This window comes from Schistocerca cancellata, chromosome 9 (genome assembly GCF_023864275.1).
Source record: "Schistocerca cancellata isolate TAMUIC-IGC-003103 chromosome 9, iqSchCanc2.1, whole genome shotgun sequence".
NCBI classification, from domain to species: Eukaryota; Metazoa; Arthropoda; class Insecta; order Orthoptera; family Acrididae; genus Schistocerca; species Schistocerca cancellata.
Window position 1 is genome coordinate 443,511,763 of NC_064634.1, and position 21,103 is coordinate 443,532,865.

Consider the following 21,103-nt stretch of genomic DNA (forward strand, 5'->3'; position numbering starts at 1 on the left):
GATGGCAGGTTGTGAAGCAGTCACTGAAATCACTGAAGTCAAGCATGTTCTGCTCTCAGTAGTTCTGGGGCTAGTGGAAAACTGGCCACAGTTTGTTGGTGGTTCCATGAGTAAGTAGCCTTAAACCGCATGGGGTTTCTGTAGTGTGGACTATGTAGATCCCCAAATCTCGTCGGACCAAGATGTACACGACTGACGAAAATAATTTAAAACAAACTGAGGGGCGATCTGAGACCTCAGACACCCAAACATCAGAGTCAGGATTGATGGCACTTCCATTAATGAATTAGAGTCTAGACCTGAGCAAGGAGTGGGAATTGTAACTGAGAAGTTGGACCAGATCAAGATTAAAGCCTTGTGTCTGGGGCCCAGAGGAGGAAACATCTCAGGGAACAGAAACAAAAGGAAGGAAAAGAAAGGCTTCCCAAACAAAAGTGGAGGGAATTAAAAGGCAATGAGCCCAAGATCCTCAAGAAAAAATTGTCTCAGGTTGAAGGGGATACGCAGACTGCCACAATGCCGAAGACAGATAACAAGAGGATAAGGGAGGAATCTAAGACTCCCTCCTCTCAGTTAAGCAAGCCCAGAAAAAGCTGAGGCAAGAAATAGGGAAACAGACCTATAGTACTGTAGTCGCGGTTTTTAAGATGGCAATTATCCAAGAACGCTATTCACTGGTAGGCATCACCTTGCTGCAGGAGCAGCTCGTACGCATGGCTCTCTTTGAAAAGATGGGGGGGGGGGGGGGGGGGGGGACGCTGGTCCAGGACCCAAATTCAGGAGGGTGTATCTAGATCACGGTGCCTTCATTTTTGACTTGCGAGGGGGTGCATACAGTGGAATGGCTCAAGAACAAGGTGCCCATGATATCCCCGTGGGAAGATGTGAAGTTGCTAGTCAAGATGGCAACTGAGCTTCTTAAGACCGCAAAGGTATCAATATGAGTGCCAAATATCCTTAAGGATGTCTCTCCAATGACCGAGAAAAGAGGGGTTCAGAACCCAAAAGTCTTGACAGAGGATTGGAGAGTAATCAACTAGAAGCTGTACCAGAAGAATGAACCCTGGTGATGGAGGTTGGAGAGAAGTCCCTGAGGGCGATGTGAGAGCAAGACATGAAATTGTTTTTAGGGTTCTCGCAGGTTGCTGTCAGGGTAATCAAAGACCTCAAAGGCAATGATGGAAGCAAGACGGAGTACAGTAAAGGGACCACTGCTGCCCTAAGCCATCACCTGGGGGAGACAGGAAGTGAATGTGGCCCTGATACAAGAACCCTACTTATATAAAGGGGGTGTTATCAGGCCTTGGTTGCACTGGAGATAAGCTGATTTATGCTAGAAATCTAAGAAACTCCACAACATGCATCTACGTGAGAAATGGAATTTCTTTCATGCCAATGATGGATTTCTGTTCAGGGACCTGGTGACCATCAGGATGCAGCAACGTCAGGAAGGTATGATGAGGGAAATTGTTTTGGCCTCAGCATACCTTCCTTACGAAGACAGTTCTCCTCCTTTGCCATCAGCAAGGTGACCAAATGTTGGTTGGATGTGATGCCAAAGTCCACAACCTAGTATGGGGTAGCAAGGACACCAACAGTAGAAGTGAGTATCTTCTTGAATTTCTCTTGTCTAACAACCTGGAGGTCTTGAATAGGGGTGACGAACCTACATTCAGGAATAGCAGAAGGGAAGAAGTAACTGACATAACCTTTGGTTCCACGATGATGGGCAGCTATGTCAAACAATGGCATGTGGCTTTTGAACCATCCTCATCGGACCACACGTATATTAAATTCAAGGTTGAAATGGGAATCAGACGGACCAGGGTCTATAGGAATCCTAGGAAAACAGACTGGGAGACATATAGGAGGGACCTTGGCTTACGCTTATCAGAAATTAAAACCTCTACAAGGAGTCCAGTAGAGTTTGAGGAAGTAGCAGAGGCTGTAACCTCAGACAGACATAGTGACCTCATTCCAGGACAACTGTCCAATCACCAAGAAATGAACAAATAGGAATGTACCTTGGTGTAACAATAACTTGGAAATGCAAAGGAAATAGGTACGAAGACTGTCTAACCTTGCGAGACTTGAAGGACAATGGGCAAAATATCGTGAGGCCCTTGTCATCTACAACCTTGCAATTAGACAAGCAAGGGAGGCATCCTGGAAGGCATTCTGTGAGGAAATGGAGGGCACAGCTGCTCACGCCAGACTTCATAAAATCCTCACTAGAGTACCAACTAATCCAGGAGGTACGTTCAGGAAGGAGGATGGGAATTATACAAAGACAGCACGTGAGATGCTGGAACTGCTCCTCAAAACTCACTTTCCTCAATATGCTTTGGTGGATAACATAGACCAGAATGCGATCTCTGAGAGACACTGGTTCTCAGGCACATGAAGAGAAAACTGGGAATCGGCCAAGGGGTGTGTCGACTTCAGTAAAATCCAATGGGCGGTGAGAACATTCCAACCGTTCAAGTCACCTGGCCCAGATGGAATCTCTCCAGATCTCCTGCAACAAGCAGGAGAGAATCTTGTTGTTGTTGTGGTCTTCAGTCCTGAGACTGGTTTGATGCAGCTCTCCATGCTACTCTATCCTTTGCAAGCTTCTTCATCTCCCAGTATCTACTGCAACCTACATCCTTCTGAATCTGCTTAGTGTATTCATCTCTTGGTCTCCCCATACGATTTTTACCCTCCACGCTGCCCTCCAATACTAAATTGGTGATCCCTTGATGTCCTACCAACCGATCCCTTCTTCTGGTCAAGTTGTGCCACAAACTTCTCTTCTCCCCAATCCTATTCAACACTTCCTCATTAGTTATGTGATCTACCCATCTAATCTTCAGCATTCTTTTGTAGCACCACATTTCGAAAGCTTCTATTCTCTTCTTGTCCAAACTATTTACCGTCCAGGTTTCACTTCCATACAAGGCTACACTCCATACAAATACTTTCAGAAATGACTTCCTGACACTTAAATCTATACTCGATGTTAACAAATTTCTCTTCTTCAGAAATGCTTTCCTTGCCATTGCGAGTCTACATTTTATATCCTCTCTACTTCGACCATCATCAGTTATTCTGCTCCCCAAACAGCAAAACTCCTTTACTACTTTAAGTGTCTCATTTCCTAATCTAATACCCTCAACATCACCCGTCTTAATTCGACTACATTCCATTATCCTCGTTTTGCTTTTGTTGATGTTCATCTTATATCCTCCCTTCAAGACACCATCCATTCCATTCAACTGCTCTTCCAAGTCCTTTGCTGTCTCTGACAGAATTACAATGTCATCGGCAAAACTCAAAGTTTTTATTTCTTCTCCATGGATTTTAATACCTACTCCGAATTTTTCTTTTGTTTCCTTTACTGCTTGCTCAATATACAGATTGAATAACATCGGAGAGAGGCTACAACCCTGTCTTACTCCCTTCCCAACCACTGCTTCCCTTTCATGTCCCTCGACTCTTATAACTGCCACCTGGTTTCTGTACAAATTGTAAATAGTCTTTCGCTCCCTGTATTTTACCCCTGCCACCTTTAGAATTTGAAAGAGAGTATTCCAGTCAACATTGTCAAAAGCTTTCTCTAAGTCTACAAATGCTAGAAACGTAGGTTTGCCTTTCCTTAATCTTTCTTCTAAGATAAGTCGTAAGGTCAGTATTGCCTCACGTCTTCCAACATTTCTACGGAATCCAAACTGATCTTCCCCGAGGTCGGCTTCTACTAGTTTTTCCATTCGTCTGTAAAGAATTCGTGTTAGTATTTTGCAGCTGTGGCTTATTAAACTGATTGTTCGGAATTTTCAGATCTGTCAACACCTGCTTTCTTTGAGATTGGAATAATTATATTCTTCTTGAAGTCTGAGGGTATTTCGCCTGTCTCATACATCTTGCTCACCAGATGGTAGAGTTTTGTCAGGACTGGCTCTCCCAAGGCTGTCAGTAGTTCCAATGGAATGTTGTCTACTGCGGGGGCCTTGTTTTGACTCAGGTCTTTCAGTGCTCTGTCAAACTCTTCACGCAGTATCGTATCTCCTATTTCATCTTCATCTATATCCTCTTCCATTTCCATAATATTGTCCTCAAGTACATCGCCCTTCTATAGACCCTCTATATACTCCTTCCACCTTTCTGCTTTCCCTTCTTTGCTTAGAACTGGGTTTCCATCTGAGCTCTTGATGTTCATACAAGTGGTTCTCTTATCTTCAAAGGTCTCTTTAATTTTCCTGTAGGCAGTATCTCTCTGACCCCTAGTGAGATAAGCCTCTACATTCTTACATTTGTCCTCTAGCCATCCCTGCTTAGCCATTTTGCACTTCCTGTCGATCTCATTTTTGAGACGTTTGTATTCCTTTTTGCCTGCTTCATTTACTGCATTTTTATATTTTCTCCTTTCATCAATTAAATTCAATGTTTCTTCTGTTACCCAAGGATTTCTACTAGCCCTCGTCTTTTTACCTACTTGATCCTCTGCTGCCTTCACTACTTCATCCCTCAAAGCTACCCATTCTTCTTCTACGGTATTTCTTTCCCCCATTCCTGTCAATTGTTCCCTTATGCTCTCCCTGAAACTCTCTACAACCTCTGGTTCTTTCAGTTTATCCAGGTCCCATCTCCTTAAATTCCCACCTTTTTGCAGTTTCTTCAGTTTCAATCTGCAGTTCATAACCAATAGATTGTGGTCAGAGTCCACATCTGCCCCTGGAAATGTCTTACAATTTAAAACCTGGTTCCTAAATCTCTGTCTTATCATTATATAATCTATCTGATACCTTTTAGTATCTCCAGGGTTCTTCCATGTATACAACCTTCTATCCTGATTCTTAAACCAAGTGTTAGCTATGATTAAGTTGTGCTCTGTGCAAAATTCTACCAGGCGGCTTCCTCTTTCATTTCTTAGCCCCAATCTATATTCACCTACTACATTTCCTTCTCTCCCTTTTCCTACACTCGAATTCCAGTCACCCGTGACTATTAAATTTTCGTCTCCCTTCACTATCTGAATAATTTATTTTATTTTATCATACATTTCTTCAATTCCTTCGTCATCTGCAGAGCTAGTTGGCATATAAACTTGTACTACTGTAGTAGGTGTGGGCTTCGTATCTATCTTGGCCACAATAATGCGTTCACTATGCTGTTTGTAGTAGCTTACCCGCATTCCTATTTTCCTATTCATTATTAAACCTACTCCTGCATTACCCCTATTTGACTTTGTGTTTATAACCCTGTAGTCACCTGACCAGAAGTCTTGTTCCTCCTGCCACCGAACTTCACTAATTCCCACTATATCTAACTTTAACCTATCCATTTCCCTTTTTAAATTTTCTAACCTACCTGCCCGATTAAGGGATCTGACATTCCACACTCCGATCCGTAGAACGCCAGTTTTCTTTCTCCTGATAATGACATCCTCTTGAGTAGTCCCCGCCCGGAGATCCGAATGGGGGACTATTTTACCTCCGGAATATTTTACCCAAGAGGACGCCATCATCATTTAATCATACAGTAAAGCTGCATGCCGTTGGGAAAAATTACGGCTGTAGTTTCCCCTTGCTTTCAGCCGTTCGCAGTACCAGTACCAGCACAGCAGGGCCGTTTTGGTTATTGTTACAAGGCCAGATCAGTCAATCATCCAGACTGTTGCCCTTGCAACTACTGAAAAGGCTGCTGCCCCTCTTCAGGAACCACACGTTTGTCTGGCCTCTCAGCAGATACCCCTCCGTTGTGGTTGTACCTATGGTACGGCTATCTGTATCGCTGAGGCACGCAAGCCTCCCCACCAACGGCAAGGTCCATGGTTCATGGGGGGGAGGGGGGGGGGGGGGAGAGAATCTTATAAGAGTCCAATGCAGGTTATTCACGGTTAGTCTAGCAGCAGGAATCATTTCCACTCCCTGGAAAGCAGTGAAGGTTGTCTTTATTCCAAAGCCAGGGAGAATTGATCATACCAAGGCCAAGGATATCTTCCTCGACATCGAGGGGGCTTTTAGTAACACAACCTTCGATTCCATGGTAAGGGCAGCAGAGGTGCATGACCTAGGGACCACTATATGTAGGTGGACTAGGGCCATGCTTAGTGGAAGGAAGGTAGAGGCCACCATGATGAATGAAAAGATGGTAATTAACACCACTAGAGGTTGTCCACAAGGAGGAGTTTTGTCCCTTTTATTGTGGAATCTAGTGGTGAACAAACTCATTGAGGAACTAAATTCCAGACAATGCTTTTGCCAAGGATACGAAGATGACCTCGTCTGAGTAGTACTTGGCAAATTTACTGACACAGGAAGGTGGCACAAGGCATGCTGGACATTGTGCAAGACTGGTGCATTAAACAGGATCTGAGAGTTAATCCTAAGAAGACTGTTGTGGTACCATTCACGAAGAAACATATCCAACACTTAAGTTGTAATCTAAAGCTTTTCGATGAAACTCTACCTGTGAAAGGGATAGTGAAATATCTAGGGGTAACCTTAGATGAGAAACTAACATGGGCCCTCACATTAAGAGCATTTGCTCCAAGGCGAAAGGTATTCTAGTGAGCACCAGAAAGGCTTGTTGTAAAAACTGGGGCCTAAACCCCAAAGGTATGCACTGGATATACACCATGGTGGTTAGACCTAGGATCTCCTATGGGGTCCTAGCATGGTGGAAGAAGGTAGAACAGTGGGTTGCAGCTAAGGAGCTTGCTAAGGTGCAGAGACTGGCCTGCTTAGCCACAACAGGTGGAACTAGCAGCACACCAACCACTGGGATGGAAGCCATGCTGGTCATGCCTCCACTTCACCTTTGGGTCAAGATGAAGGCAGCAGCTGGCACATACAGACTCAAAACTGGCAAAATCTGGATCGCATTGGGATATCCACACACTAAAATAGTGAGTGAGGTAAATATAGGAATGCCTGGGGAATTGCCAGCTGACTATATAATTGTTGTGTACATAGTTCCGCGTAGTCAGCGCGTACACAACTTTCCCACTAGAGCGCGCCCCGCTAAGCACAACAGCGAAGGCGCAGCGCTCGTCCGTCTCCGCACTACGAGATGGCGCTGCCTTAGAGACGGACCAAATTCTGCTTCCACCGATCCGCGTATTAATATGTAACGCAGCCAATGAGATTGCTGCTAACATAGAACCTTTTCTCCTCGCGGATCACACTCGCGCACTGATACCTGAACGCGCGAGGTATTATAACGAGTGTACAGACCTCCGATTAGTCAGTCTGCATTTGTCTGCACCAGTCTGTACCAGTCTGCTTTAGTCTGTATCAGTCTATAAAGTTTCAGTCTGCACCTAAGAAGATTATCATATTCCTGTACATAGCCATGAAGATAAATGTATAGACACTTTGTCAAGTATCAGAGATATTTGAGAATAAGATTAACGTACGAAGACCAAAGGAACTTCAGATTGTCAATTGTAAATACCATCCACAATCAAGTTACGTAATGTTTATGCTTGTTGTTATTTTAAAAAATGTGTGTGAGAATTAATCAAGTTCTGTTTAAAGTTGGTCACCGTCAATCTGCTACTCTAAGCGTGCAAGTGGCATTTCTATCGTCTGACTTAACGGCAGAAGATAAACAATAAGACCACGAGACATATTGCTGACACTCGCCTACTTCGTTAGAGCGCCGAGTCAAATAAACTGATGGTGTGTGTACCGAAGGTCTTACAGTACGCACACCACAATAATAATTCCCAACTGCTTCAACAAGCCTTACAATATAATAATTGGAAGCAGGGAGCAGTGAGAAAAAAACAGTTCGACACCATACGGGGGACATTGTCTGGTTCACTGATGGGTCAAAATCAGATCAAGGTGCTGGAGCTGGGGTGTAAGGGGTTCAGCCAAGACTAGATGGCATTATCTCTCTAGGAAAACTGGCCTCAGTATTCCAAGCTGAAATCACTGCAATTAGGACGTGTGTGGGGAAGAATGTGCGCAGGTGCTACAAGGACCATAGCATCTACATCTATTCAGACGGTCAGGCGGCCCTGAAATCATTGGCAGCTCCTGCAACAAGATCTAAGACTGTTGCAGAATGTCACAAGGCTCTGGTGGAGCTAGGGGGGAGCAATAGGGTGAACTTAGTGTGGGTCCCTGACCACTCACAGATTGGTGGCAATGAACAAGCCGACAAATTGGCCACGATGGGGGCAAAGACTCCATTCATTGGACCAGAACCTGTCCTGACAATCACCAAGTCTATGATCAAATTAGAGCTACGGAATTGGCTTAGAAGACAGCACATAGAATACTGGACCAAGGTCTATAAACAAAAACATGGTAAGGTAATGATACCAAACCCATGTTTCAAAAGAAGTTGTTTAATCCTGGGCTTGAACAGGACAGAGATTAAACTCATGGTTCAACTGATGACTGACCATGGGAATTTCAAAAAACACCTACATACAATGGGTATAACGGAAGAAGATCCTAAATGTAAGGTCTGTGATGAGAGTGAAGAAACTGCATCACACCTAATCTTCGAATACACAACATTGGAGAGCAAGAGAGACAGAATTTTCGGGACAACTAAACCTGAAGGAATTGTGTCTAACAAAGAACTGGTAAAGGGACTCGCACTATTTAAGTGCATTGGTTGGCTTTACTAGATATACAGGGAGCAATACCGCACAATAAACTCAGTTTCGGTGCAGGCAGTGGCAGGTTAGACCAAAGCTGTTTTAGCTTCCCTGCCAAAATCAAATCAAATCAAATCAAATCAAATCAGCGGTGTCGGAAGAGCGCCCAACTCGAGTTAACAACTGGGGAGACTGTGGAGCCTGAGCAGCAGCTTCGGTGCAACAGCGCGACTCACTTGGTTAGCAGCACTGTTCAAGTAAATATCGCCGGTGACAATGGAAGTCATAAGAGGCAGCTCATCAGGCAGTGAGGTGTTGACATCATTCTCTGTGCTGACGGCCGCTGAGAATTGTTCTCTTGGGGTCAGTACCAATTTGAGTGAGAAAGCATTACAGACAAGTGGATTTGCGAATCTTATGGTCCCAAACAATTTTGAGCATTGATTCAGAGGTGAATGGTCATTAACATCCCCTGTTATTTCATCCAATAGTTAATCATTTATGACCCCACTGGTTGTATAGTTTTGGTGTGCTGCTAGACTATGGGCTGTGTCTGGGGAAGATACTATTGCATCTAAGGAAAAGTGGAGAAAAATATTGTGGTCATGGCTGGTTAGACATGTAACTTAGGGCTTGTGTGCAGGCAAGCAGCCGCTGACGAGTTCAAGTCTATGTGTGGAGCTGCTGCTGTTCTGAGCTGAAGGGCAGTGAGAGCTGAACATATCTTGTTAATTTACAGCATGCCTTGCCTGCCCCCCCCCCCCCCCCCCCTCATCCCCTTGTTCCCTAATAGTAATTGACCAAATTTTTTGTTTATTGTGGGGCGGTTGTATCTCTACTTTGTTCCTAGTCACTGCACACTCTAGGCACACTCAATCATGTGCCATTTATTCTTGTAACACGGGGGTAATTGTTAGCCAAGTAAAGCGCCAACTGGTAGTGGTTTGAGACTGGGGTGTTGTTCAAATAACAACTGAAGCTGGAGTCTGAACAGTGTTTCTGCCTTTGAATTAAATCTGAACTTCTATTTGAGAATTTCAGTATGTACCTTAAAGCACCATTCAAGTAATAACTGAAGCCAGAGATTGACCAGCATTTGGCCCAGTGGGCAAGTGTTGTGAATGTTGAGACTGCACATTGTGTGTGAGTTTCGAATTAATTTTTATTAATAGAGTTACTACCAAGTTACAAGGGTGGGAAGGGTTGGGAGCAGGTGTGGCATAAGGATGCACTAGAATATTTTGCTGATCCAACGGGTGGCAGAATACTAGTTTCGGAGAAGTGGGTGGGATTGTGTGTAAGGTGGTTGGGATTGTTTGTAGAATGTTCCACATTTCTGGAATTAATAATAAGTAGTTGAAGCCATAGGAAAGGACATGGTTAAATCATTCCCGTCTTGGATAATATTACGTGATGAGAAAGGTACTTCTTTGCAGCTAACCCCTCAGGTTGGTCAGAGGATTAGAGAAGCGTGGATATGGCACAAGAAATCTGTCTAAAGACTAGGTTTGGAGGTTAATGCATGCCTGGAAACACCTTACTAAGACATCAACAGACAAACATGGGATTGCTTGTAACTGCTGAGGCTCAATCCAACAGTGGCCAGACTATATGGGAAAGACTTTTTGGTGTAGAAGGGAAGGCAGCAACCAGTTTTAATGGACCCATCAGGGAGATAAAGCTGAACATCCAGGAATGTGGTGTGATGAACTGAGGAGGACCAGTCAAAGTGGATGGTTGTGGTGTTGGGCTGTGGAGGAATGGGACAGAGTATCTGGGCCCTGTATCCAATTAATGACGATATCATGATATCATCAATGAACCTGAACCAGGCAATGATTTTCAAACTTCCGGGGGCTAGGAATATTTCCCATATGCAGGGTGGCAGAGGAGAAGGCTGCCAAATAGGCGAGAATGATCATGCAGCCCTCAAAAGAGAAGTAATTACATGTGAGTATGTCGCTAGGTGAATAACGAATGGATTTGTGGGTTTGGAGTCAAAAGTATATTGTAGTGTTTAAAAGCGGCAAGGCCACGAATGTGGGTGGTAATGGTGAATACCGAGGTGGCATCAATAGTGACGAGTGAGGATTTAGGCAGTAATGGAGAAGAAATGGTTTACAATTGGTGTAGGAAGCGAGTCATACTTCTGAAATGGGAAGCTAGGCTGCGGGAAATTGGTTGCAGGTGTTTTTCAATAGCTGCCTAGATTATTGGTCAGAGCACAGCAAGCAGCTACAATGGAGCATGCACAAATGTCAGGTTTATTGACTTTGGGAAGCATTAGAAAATGTGTATGTGTGTGTGTGGGGGGGGGGGGGGGGGGGGGAGGTTAGTTGCAGTGATGAGGGAGATGGATTAAAGAGGAGAGATTCTGGGATGGGCCTAAAAAGTAAAATTTGTTTCAAAACACTAAAACAAAGGATTGCCTAAGGGAGCTCTCTCTTCTAAAACCTATCATAGAGAAGACAATGTTGAATAAGACAGTGCTGACTATTATTAAAACATTACATACCGCATTCATGGTTGTGAATGTCTTTTTAAGCAGAGCCTCGCTGAAGACGCCCGATTTGATCTTAGATCGAACGCGCAGCTCCACAAGTCTCTGACGTGAAGGCAATGCAGCATGAATGACTACCAACACAACGATGTCCAATGGAACAGGATCCAATGCTGACTCTATAACTTTTAACCATCCATCAGCCACAACTTTTGACAGGAGAAATGCATCTCGCAAAGCTGTCACTGTTAATACTTTAGCACTCTCAGCAGCTTCAGTGTCACCATGCAGAGGAGTAAAATCCAGTCCTTTACGAAGCCCTGAAACTATCTGCAATTTAAACAAAGAACAATAAATTCTTTTTCTTTTGAGTGAGTCCTGTAATCCATTAAAATTAATTGGTAAATCACAATACATCAGTCACAAGAGAAATTTATGAAGTGGGAATGGATGGTGGTGAAGGGAAGGAGAGGGAGAGTTTTTTTCCTTTTTTTATTACACAAGGAAACTTCAAAAATGTAAAATTCATTGGCAAATTACAGTATGCCATCAATATGAGAAGCAGAAAGAAGAGATAGGAACGGTGGAAGGGGTTATTAATCAGGAAGGTGTGGAATTAAAATAATAATAAGAAAAATAATAATAATAATAATAATCACTGTATCTACAGTAACATTTTTCAATTTTTAACTGTTTTAAACCATGTGTCTTTCCTGTGTTTCATGCTCTGTCTTCATTTAGATTTGTGTTGACATTTTATGCATTGTCAGAATGCAGAAGGGTTTCATGAGGTGAAATCTGTCCACTGAAATGCAGAATACTTATTTCAATGCAGATGCCAATGAGGTAATAGGGCTTCTTGTATTAAGGTAGAACAAAGGAACTATATATATGCACTATTATGAGCATTTTGCAATACTGTAAAAGAACTGTCTGTTTAAACTACTTATTTTCATTGTACCTACAAAAGACTTAATCTGAAATTTCTTTTAGTCGGAGGAAAATCTTTTAGTTCCCTGAGACTAAACACTGTATATATGAAACAAGCAGGAGTACACAGAACAGTTTATTAAGATGTTACATCAGGAAATATAAGCGAAAAAGTAACAGTTGAAAAACAGGCAAAAGATGTTATGGATACAGGGAAGACAAATGCACCAATCTTACTGTCCTATGTGTACACAATCGAAATAATATACCTAAGTTGTTATCAAAAGAATATCCTTAATCAAATAAAGCAAGATGAAAATAATTTTATGATTTCAAGAATCAAATCATTCTGCAAAGGCGCCTTATGCTGCAATAACCCATCAAGAGTGAAAATCTCAGTGTTGATAGAAAATTCAAAAGTTCTCTGCTCTTCACAATACATAATGTTTCACATTGGGGACAACACAATGGCTCTAATCCTAAGCAACAAAGAATTCTTGAGTATTGGTTTGGTGAGATGTTGTAAACAATTAGCCAACAGCCTTGCTGCAATAGTAACACCGGTTCCTGTCAGATCATCGAAGTTAAGCGCTGTTGGGTTAGGCTAGCACTTGGTTAGGTGACCATCCAGTCTGCCGAGCGCTGTTGGTAAGCAAGATGCACTCAGCCCTTGTGAGGCTAACTGAGGAGCTGCTTGATTGAGAAGTAGTGGTTCCGGACTCGGAAACTGACATATGGCTGGGAGAGTGGTGTGCTGACCTCATGCCCCTCCATATCCTCACATCCAGCCTCCTATGACCTCAGGATGACATGGCGGCCAGTCAGGAGTAGTTTTAGCCAGCATGTAATTAAACAGAAGGGTAGAATTTTGTAGGGAGGCCTTCCATAGCCAAAAGCTTTAACAGTGGCAACATTCGTCACATATCATGAGTTTCTCTCAATTCAAATCATGGGAATGAGTACTGACAGTATTTTCAATGTCTCATCTTTGAAGAAAACATGGATTTTCTGAAAAGTTTACTTACTGAAATTGATGAAAAATTTGTTAACACCAATGGCTGCAATGTTGATAATAATAGGTTTGTTAGCAGTGTTGTGGAGCAGAGGACAGATTTGATAAATTAACTGAACTTTTATTCAAATGAAGTGGCAGATGGGAAGGCGTATGAAGTTAGTTCCTAATTATCAAGAAAGCAAGAGATTATTCACTTAATGCATCACAAATCTTATGTTTGTTATGTCTTCATCTCAGCATCAAACATCCGCCATTATATTTTGCAATGAATCCCATTAGCTTGACGGAGACTGAGACCACAGCTGAAGGTTATATTCCAATCTTCTCCAACCTATCTCTCTCCATTCCATCAGAAAGGAAGTAGCAGTACCAAAACTTTAGGTTTTCTTATGTGGCTATCCGCAGTATTTAGAACTTTAGCTCTTAGTGTAAACAATTGCCAAACATCCTGTCTCCTTGTAATTGAGAGAAAGATAAAGCACGTTACACTCCTATTCATGAATGATGATGGTTTGCACAGTCTGACACACAGATGGCGACTGCAGTGTTGCTGGTTTAAGCAACAGTTGTGGTTTGCGCATACATGTGCATTGCACTTGAAGAAAGCCTGTATCTGGCAAATTCTCTGTCTTGGCTGCGTATGTAGAATTTGTTGCTTCCCATCCTTATCAGTGATGAATCTCATAATAAAGGGAATAACTCGTTATTATGACTTTTAATGCATGCGTTGGCTCTGACATTCCCAACAGAGAACTGAGAACACTACTAAACACTCACTGGCTGTCGTAGAATGCATGACGTGGACGCAGAACAAGCCTAAACCCTAACTTTATTGACATGACATAACAGAAATGATTGTTCCTTTATTTTTCAACAACAATAGGTTTACCAGTTCACAAACTTGTGGATATGTCTACAACAATATGTCCATCCATTCAAAAGTTTGTGGATGTCCAAAACTTCTTATCCTATAAACGTTATTTCATGGACATAAAAAGGTGCACATATGAAGGTGACAACACTGGGTTTATAGTGCGTCTTTCAAATACCTCAAATTTTGGACCCCATAGTGAATCCACAGTATGTAGATTTCTACGGTAGCATGCACTGCCGTGCAGCAAAAGTACTTCTGCAAACACATTGCTGACATAAATACCAATCATAATACTTCAGATGCAGAATATTTCAAGTGTTTGTGAGACACTGTGATGTGTACTTATTGGGCAGCCCACTTGGCAGCCACCAGTTCTACACTCCGTCGTCACACACACTCCCACAGCCAAATACATAATGAACGGAATTATATGAAGACCCACAACCCACATTGAATTTTGCAGTGATTGCATAAGTACAATGGGATGTCTGTTTTGCTAGATGATCTACCATATATAGTTTAATATGTCATGGTCATAAAATGCTGACTCGGATGATTTGCAAAAGAATGAAAAGACTGGTAGAAGCTGACCTCAGGGAAAATCTGTTTGGGTTCTGGAAAAATGTAGAAGTGTGAGGCATATACAATTTATCTCAGCAAACAGACTGACAACAGGCAATCTTATCTTTATAGATCTGGAGAAACGTTTTGAAAGTACTGACTGTAACACACTCTTCTGAAAAAGCAGAGATGAAATGTTACCTACAAATTGTTCAGAAAAAAAGACTGCAATTATTTTACTCAAACATCATAAAAGGGAAGTAATAATTGAAAAAAAAAAAAAAAAAAAAAAAAAAAAAAAAAAAACAGTGGGTCTTGTCCCTCATATTATTCAATCTGTACATTGAGCAAACAATAAAGGGGTCATAGAGAAATTATGAAAGAAAATTATGGTTCAGGGAGAAGAAATAGAAACTGCGCGGTTTGCCAGTGACTTTGTAATTCCATCAGACAGGCAAAGAATTTGGAAGATTAATTGAATCCAAAGGATCATCTCAGGAAAACAAAAATGAAACACAGGTAATACAGGGCACAGAAATTAAACCAGATTAACCTCGGGGAATTATATTAGAAAATAGGGTACTAAAAGTACTAGACAAGTTTGGCTGTTTCGACAGCAAAATAACTGACAAAGGTTCAATGACAAGGGTATAAAATGCAATATGATGGTGGCAATAACAAAAAAGGCATATCTTAAAAGAGAAATATTCTAACATTAATATAAATTTAAATGTATGGAAGTCTTTTCTGAAAGTGTATGAGTGATGCCATCATGCCAAATAAAAACAAACTACATGTAGGACAAACTGCATGTAGGGGCAGACATGGTCCCCAAGGATAGATGCATACTTGTTTGATCCACTGCGCCTTCCAGAATGAAGGAGCACACACGAAATGCCACAAAAACATTCTGCAGACCATAACATTCGCTCCTCCAGCCAGGATATTTGTTTTCAGATGTTTCATGTCATACACTCCTGTCCAATGAAGTATAAATTGCAATTCATCTGAAATGGTCATCTATCACCACCAAAGGAGATCTAGTTGCAGTATTGGTGCACAAATTGCAGCCTTCATCACTGATGAACAGCACCTGCTGCGGAGGCCCACATGCAACGACTTTCGCTGAACCGTTGTTGGTAGCCCCTTGGTTCATCTGGGTGGTCAGTTGCCCAACTGTTGCATGTCTGTTCACTCATACATATCTCCACAGGCATCGTCCACCTCCACCATCTATGGCCTATGGTGCACCACAGTTGCCTCAGCGCCAGTTTTGAATAGTGCCATTCCACTATGCATGGTATACTTTAACAATGGTGGCAAGCAGACAGTATACAAACTTTCAAATTGCTTTCCCTCTTGGCATGAAAGCCAATGATCGTGCCCTTTGGGCGTCAGATAAATCACTCTGTTACCGCATTATGACAATGACTTCATTGTTTCTTGTATCCCCCCTACAAGCTTTACAGACCCTCCACTGTTAGTGCTGCCAACTGCCCTCTGTGAGTGGTTATTGCATATTGACATCACGTACAGGACAGGGGGTCACATTAAGGTGTCTCTTCTAGCCCCTCCTGCTTTACCACATTCGACTTCCTGTCAATCTCAACTTTCAGGCATCTGTATTCCTATTTGTCTAGTTTATTTGCTTCATTTTTATATTTCCTCCTTCAATCAATTAAGTGCAATATCTTATGTGCTGTCTGGGGATTTCTATTGAGTCTTGTCTTTCTGCATACTTAATTCTCTGCTGCCTTCATTATTTCATCTCTCATAGCAAACTTTTGTCTTCCATTATATTCCTCTCTCCTGTTTCAATCAATAGTTGCCTGATGCTCCCTTTTAAACTCTCGTCCAAGGACCTCTTGTTCCTTGAACTTATCTTGTTCCACTTTCCTCATTTCCTATCTTTCTGCAATTTCTTCGGTTTCAATCTGCTGTTCGTAACTAATAAATTATGGATAGCCTCCACATCAGCCTGTGGATACATTTTCCAGCTTTACATTTGATTCCTGCATCTCTGCCTTATCAGATAATCTGTCTTATCAGTGTATAATCTGTCAGATACCTTCCAGTGTTTCCATGTATAAAACCACCTTTCATGATTCTCAACCAAGTATTTATAATGATTAAATTGCTTTCAGCTTCTTCTTTCATGTAAATATATGTTCTTCTCATATTTTTGTTTCCTTTATTTTGCAACTGATGAATTCCTGTCACCCTTTGCAATTAAATTTACATCTACATCTACATTTATACTCCGCAAGCCACCCAACGGTGTGCGATGGAGGGCACTTTACGTGCCACTGTCATTATCTCCCTTTCCTGTTTCAGTTGCGTATGGTTCGCAGGAAGAACAACTGCCGGAAAGCCTCCGTGCATGCTCGAACCTCTCTAATTTTACATTCGTGATCTCCTCGGGAGGTATAAGTAGGGGGAAGCAATATATTCGATACCTCATCGAGAAACGCACCCTCTCGAAACTTGGACAGCAAGCTACACCACGGTGCAGAATACCTCTCCTGCAGAGTCTGCCACTTGTGTTTGCTAAACATCTCCGTAATGCTATCACACTTACCAAATAACCCTGTGACGAAAAGTGCTGCTCTTCTTTGGATCTTCTCTATCTCCTCTATCAATCCGACCTGGTACAGGTCCCACACTGATGAGCAATACTCAAGTATAGGTCAAACGAGTGTTTTGTAAGCTATCTCCTTTGTTGATGGACTACATTTTCTAAGGACTCTCCCAATGAAACTCAACCTGGCACCTGCCTTACCAACAATATGAAACTGAATAATTTCTTTTTAATTCAACATACATTCTTTCAATCTCCTCATCATCGTTGAGTTAGTAGGTATATATTCTTCTACTACTATGGTGTGTCTTGGTTTTGTGTCTGTCTTGGTTACAATAGTGTGTTTACTATGTTATTCATAATACTTCACTGCATTCTTTTTTTTCTTATTCATCGTTAATCCTTCTCTTGTGTTATAACCACTTGATTGTTTTCCTTGATAACTCTGTACTCCCAGACCACAGAAATGAGCATCTTCTTGTCACCACACTTCACCAATCACCACTGTTCCTAATCAGCATTGGTGTGGACATACTGTACACAATACTGTATAAGAGCATATAAATCAGTCATAACAGTAACTTTGTTGTCTGTTGTTAAGACACCAACATTGGTATTATAACAGAATATTTTGTTGTCCATACACCTCTATGAAAGTTATAATAAAATTTCTGTTATTTAATTACTTAAACCATATTTAGAGCACAAAAGGCATGAATAATATTCATCAAAAGTGAAATAATTATACACCTTGCTTCACCACCGAAGTGACGGTGAGCATTATAGAAGCTTCTATAAACAACTGTTTCCTTCAAAGGATAAATGAAAGATATAAGGCAGATGTACCACACCTATTTCAATTTAAATATGTTGCTGACAAAATTAATATGAAATCTTTATGTTCTATCTTCCATAATTCACTAGACGCAGTTGTACATGTTGCTAATGGCCACAAGTGTTATCAATCTACTGATCATTTCAAGACTTCTACAAATGTTTTAATTGCTGATGAAACAGATTCTTAAGGGTCTACCGTTTTTCACTGTACTCTGATCAACAATATACCAGTCAGTCAAATTTATCACTTCCTGCCAGAAATGTTTTAAAGTAATTAATATTCACCAGTATCAAAGGAAGACAAACTCACCTGTGGCAAATCAGTAGCTGAAGCATCTACATGGAGAAACTTAACCACATTGGGGAAGAATTCTGTAGGGGCGGTACGCAGAACTGTCAGAACTTGGTCAACCACCTCGGCTCTTATATCTGGAGCCACAGAGAGGCAGCTCAAAGCATCCAGGATAACAGGAGTGAGTTCTGATTTCTCCACTAGAAGTGAGCTATAACAGGATAATGTTAAATACAATACAAACTGCATTTATATACATTCACAGTAAAGTGTATAATTAAATAGTAATATCTGAAACAAAACCGAGGCAGACGCTAAGCACGAATCACAGAGACTAATTGGAAAATATGTTTGTATATCTGTAGTATTGAAGGACCTTTAAAATTTATGCACTGGAAGAAAAAGAATTATACTAAAGAGGAAAATAAGGATAGATAGGGGCTGGGTGAGTTGCTTCAGATCTTGGTTACGAGAAACACAGTGTATTGAAAGTGAAAGTACTTTCTACAGCAGGGGTCAAACGCAGATTCTAATCTTTTGCCAGCAGCATTCCTTCAACTGAGTCATCCAGCCATGCCTCACATAGTTATTCAAATACATGTTACATTGTGTGATCAAGCTGTTCTCCAGGCAACATAATTTCTTAATGGATGTCCACTGCTGAAGTAGTGTACATTTCCTCATTCCTTAAAATGCACAAAGTAGCACACACAAAGCAAACTGAAAATTTGACAGTGTTTTTAGGTGCAGCGCAAAACATACATCGGTACTACACGTGCAGGAGGCAAGCTTCCATGACATCGAATGTTAAAATGAAATGAGCAACTATTGCTTTCTCTGTGGTGGGCCACTGCAATGTATGGCATAACAGCAAACAAAACAGAAAGAAGAAAACGGTCATCATGGGTGAAAAAAATGGATGAGCAAACATGGCATAAAGGGTAGCTTGATACTTCATTGAAAATAACTTCTTTTAGAGAACTTGTTTCAAAATTAATTGAAGATGGGCAAGTATAATTATTGATACATACTAGACACAAGCAACAGACATTAACAAAACAGGACACTGTGATGAGAAAAGCAATTACTTTTCCCAAGAAGTTATTGGCTACTCTAAGATTCCATACCAAATGGTGAATTGAAGTCAGTCAGAAAATTACACCTTCTTGGTACACAAACATCCTCCTTGCTAGTACCACTTCTCTTTGTGGTCTCAATGACATGTCTTTCTTGGCAGTGCAGTGAATGCAGAGTTCTTATTTTCCTTTAATTTCCTCAACTGTTGTCTATGGCCTACACTCTTTTAATGTACAGGCATATTTTGTTTAACACTGTTTCATGTTTGTTTGTTTCTGCTTTGATTATCTTGATATCAAAAAGACAAAACTTCAGTTCATATTGTCAATTAAAATACTCGTGTTCTTTGCACCAAATTACCATATTCTACATTTTCCCTTCTCGAAATCACTTTGTCAGTTTGCCACAGGAGATGTGAAATGCACTGTAGCAGAAGTATTCACTGCTTGAAGACATATGCTTGATTACATGCTTCATCTTCTGTTGCCAGCAATCATATAACATCGTATGCACTTTCAAGCATGGATACAGATTCATCTTTAGTTCCATGCAGTATGCAGCAGCGTGGGGTATTGAGTTTAGGCATTCTGTGCAACTCCATAGACTCTTGTTGTAGGCTAAAAGGAACATGTAAACAGACACTAATAATGTCTGTGAAGACTGAATGAAAAGAAATGAGGCTATCAGTTGCTGAGCTAGATATGGCTGAACTGGAATGGCAGAGACTTGTTCAGTTGCTGGTGTAGCAACTATCAGTCATTAATGTTCAATCCATTATATTAACAACCAGTTGTTACGTGATGCACTGCCTACAACAGTACACCACTACACTATAGAATCACAAACAAAATTAAGTGAAAGTTAATTTTCCACATTGCCAGCTGCTGCAAAAAGCAAAGTCAATGCCTGTTGCTGACATCATGCTTTTCCACTACTGATTTTCAGGTGTATGGGATTTCTAGAGTAGGGGATATATAAGGGGATCATTACACTGTTTGTTAGTGAGAGACAATGACAGATGTTCCAGATGCTTTATTTCATCACATGCAAAGATCCAACACAAAATAATACTTTCTATACCTGCTTGAACAGAATATGGTCACCTACAGGTCACAACCACAGCAGGAGATGAAGCACTACCTTAGACTTCTCAAACTAGGATCAACATCTGGTTTCCATGAGACAAAAAACGCTGGGGAGCCATCCTGATTGATGACCAAACAACCATCACCCACATATCACAGAGGTGTATTAGAGCTGGATTCAAGAACAAATATTGTATTTGATAGCATCCAAGATAGGATTAAGAGGTCAGATGATTTGGAATTCAACATCTGCACTCACACATCCATGAAATATTGCTCAACATGTCCTGACACAATTCAGGAAAAATGGGGTAGTGCACTGTCTTGCTGGAAGTACAGTTCTCAGCAGGGTGCTGCAGGTGAAGAAAGAAAAAAAAAAAACCAATTACGTACATGATCAGAGAAAGAGAGACAATGACAGATGTACACAGCGCTCTGTTTCATCCTACGTAAAGATCCAGCACAAAATAATACCTTCTTTATCTGCTTGAACAGATGAAAATATGAGGCATTAGACCTACCTCAAGTGGTTTTCAATCTGCTCATACAATGTCATCAGCATATGGCAATGTGTACCACAACTTACCCGCGATAGCAAACTTTCTTCACGCTCCTGAGTGCCAAAACCCAGTGTTTCTGCAACTTGTTAATTGGTGAGGCATCTTATTCAGAGAAGGAACAGAGTTCAGTCACAGTGTAATATATATAGTCACGACAAAATGATGTGAAACTTTGTACAATCTAAGCTGAGAACA

The 21,103-nt window shown here is 41.3% G+C and overlaps 1 protein-coding gene across 1 annotated transcript in view; it reads right to left on the bottom strand.

The window, feature by feature from the left end:
- LOC126101551 (Fanconi anemia group D2 protein) overlaps positions 1-21,103 on the bottom strand; it is a 225,542-nt gene that overhangs the window by 168,657 nt on the left and 35,782 nt on the right. The window contains exons 6-7 of the mRNA XM_049912189.1: positions 18,205-18,397; positions 11,115-11,429 (exon numbers count right to left, since the gene is read on the bottom strand). Of these exons, the coding sequence (XP_049768146.1) occupies positions 11,115-11,429; positions 18,205-18,397 (508 nt within the window). The remainder of the gene's footprint in view (positions 1-11,114; positions 11,430-18,204; positions 18,398-21,103) is intronic.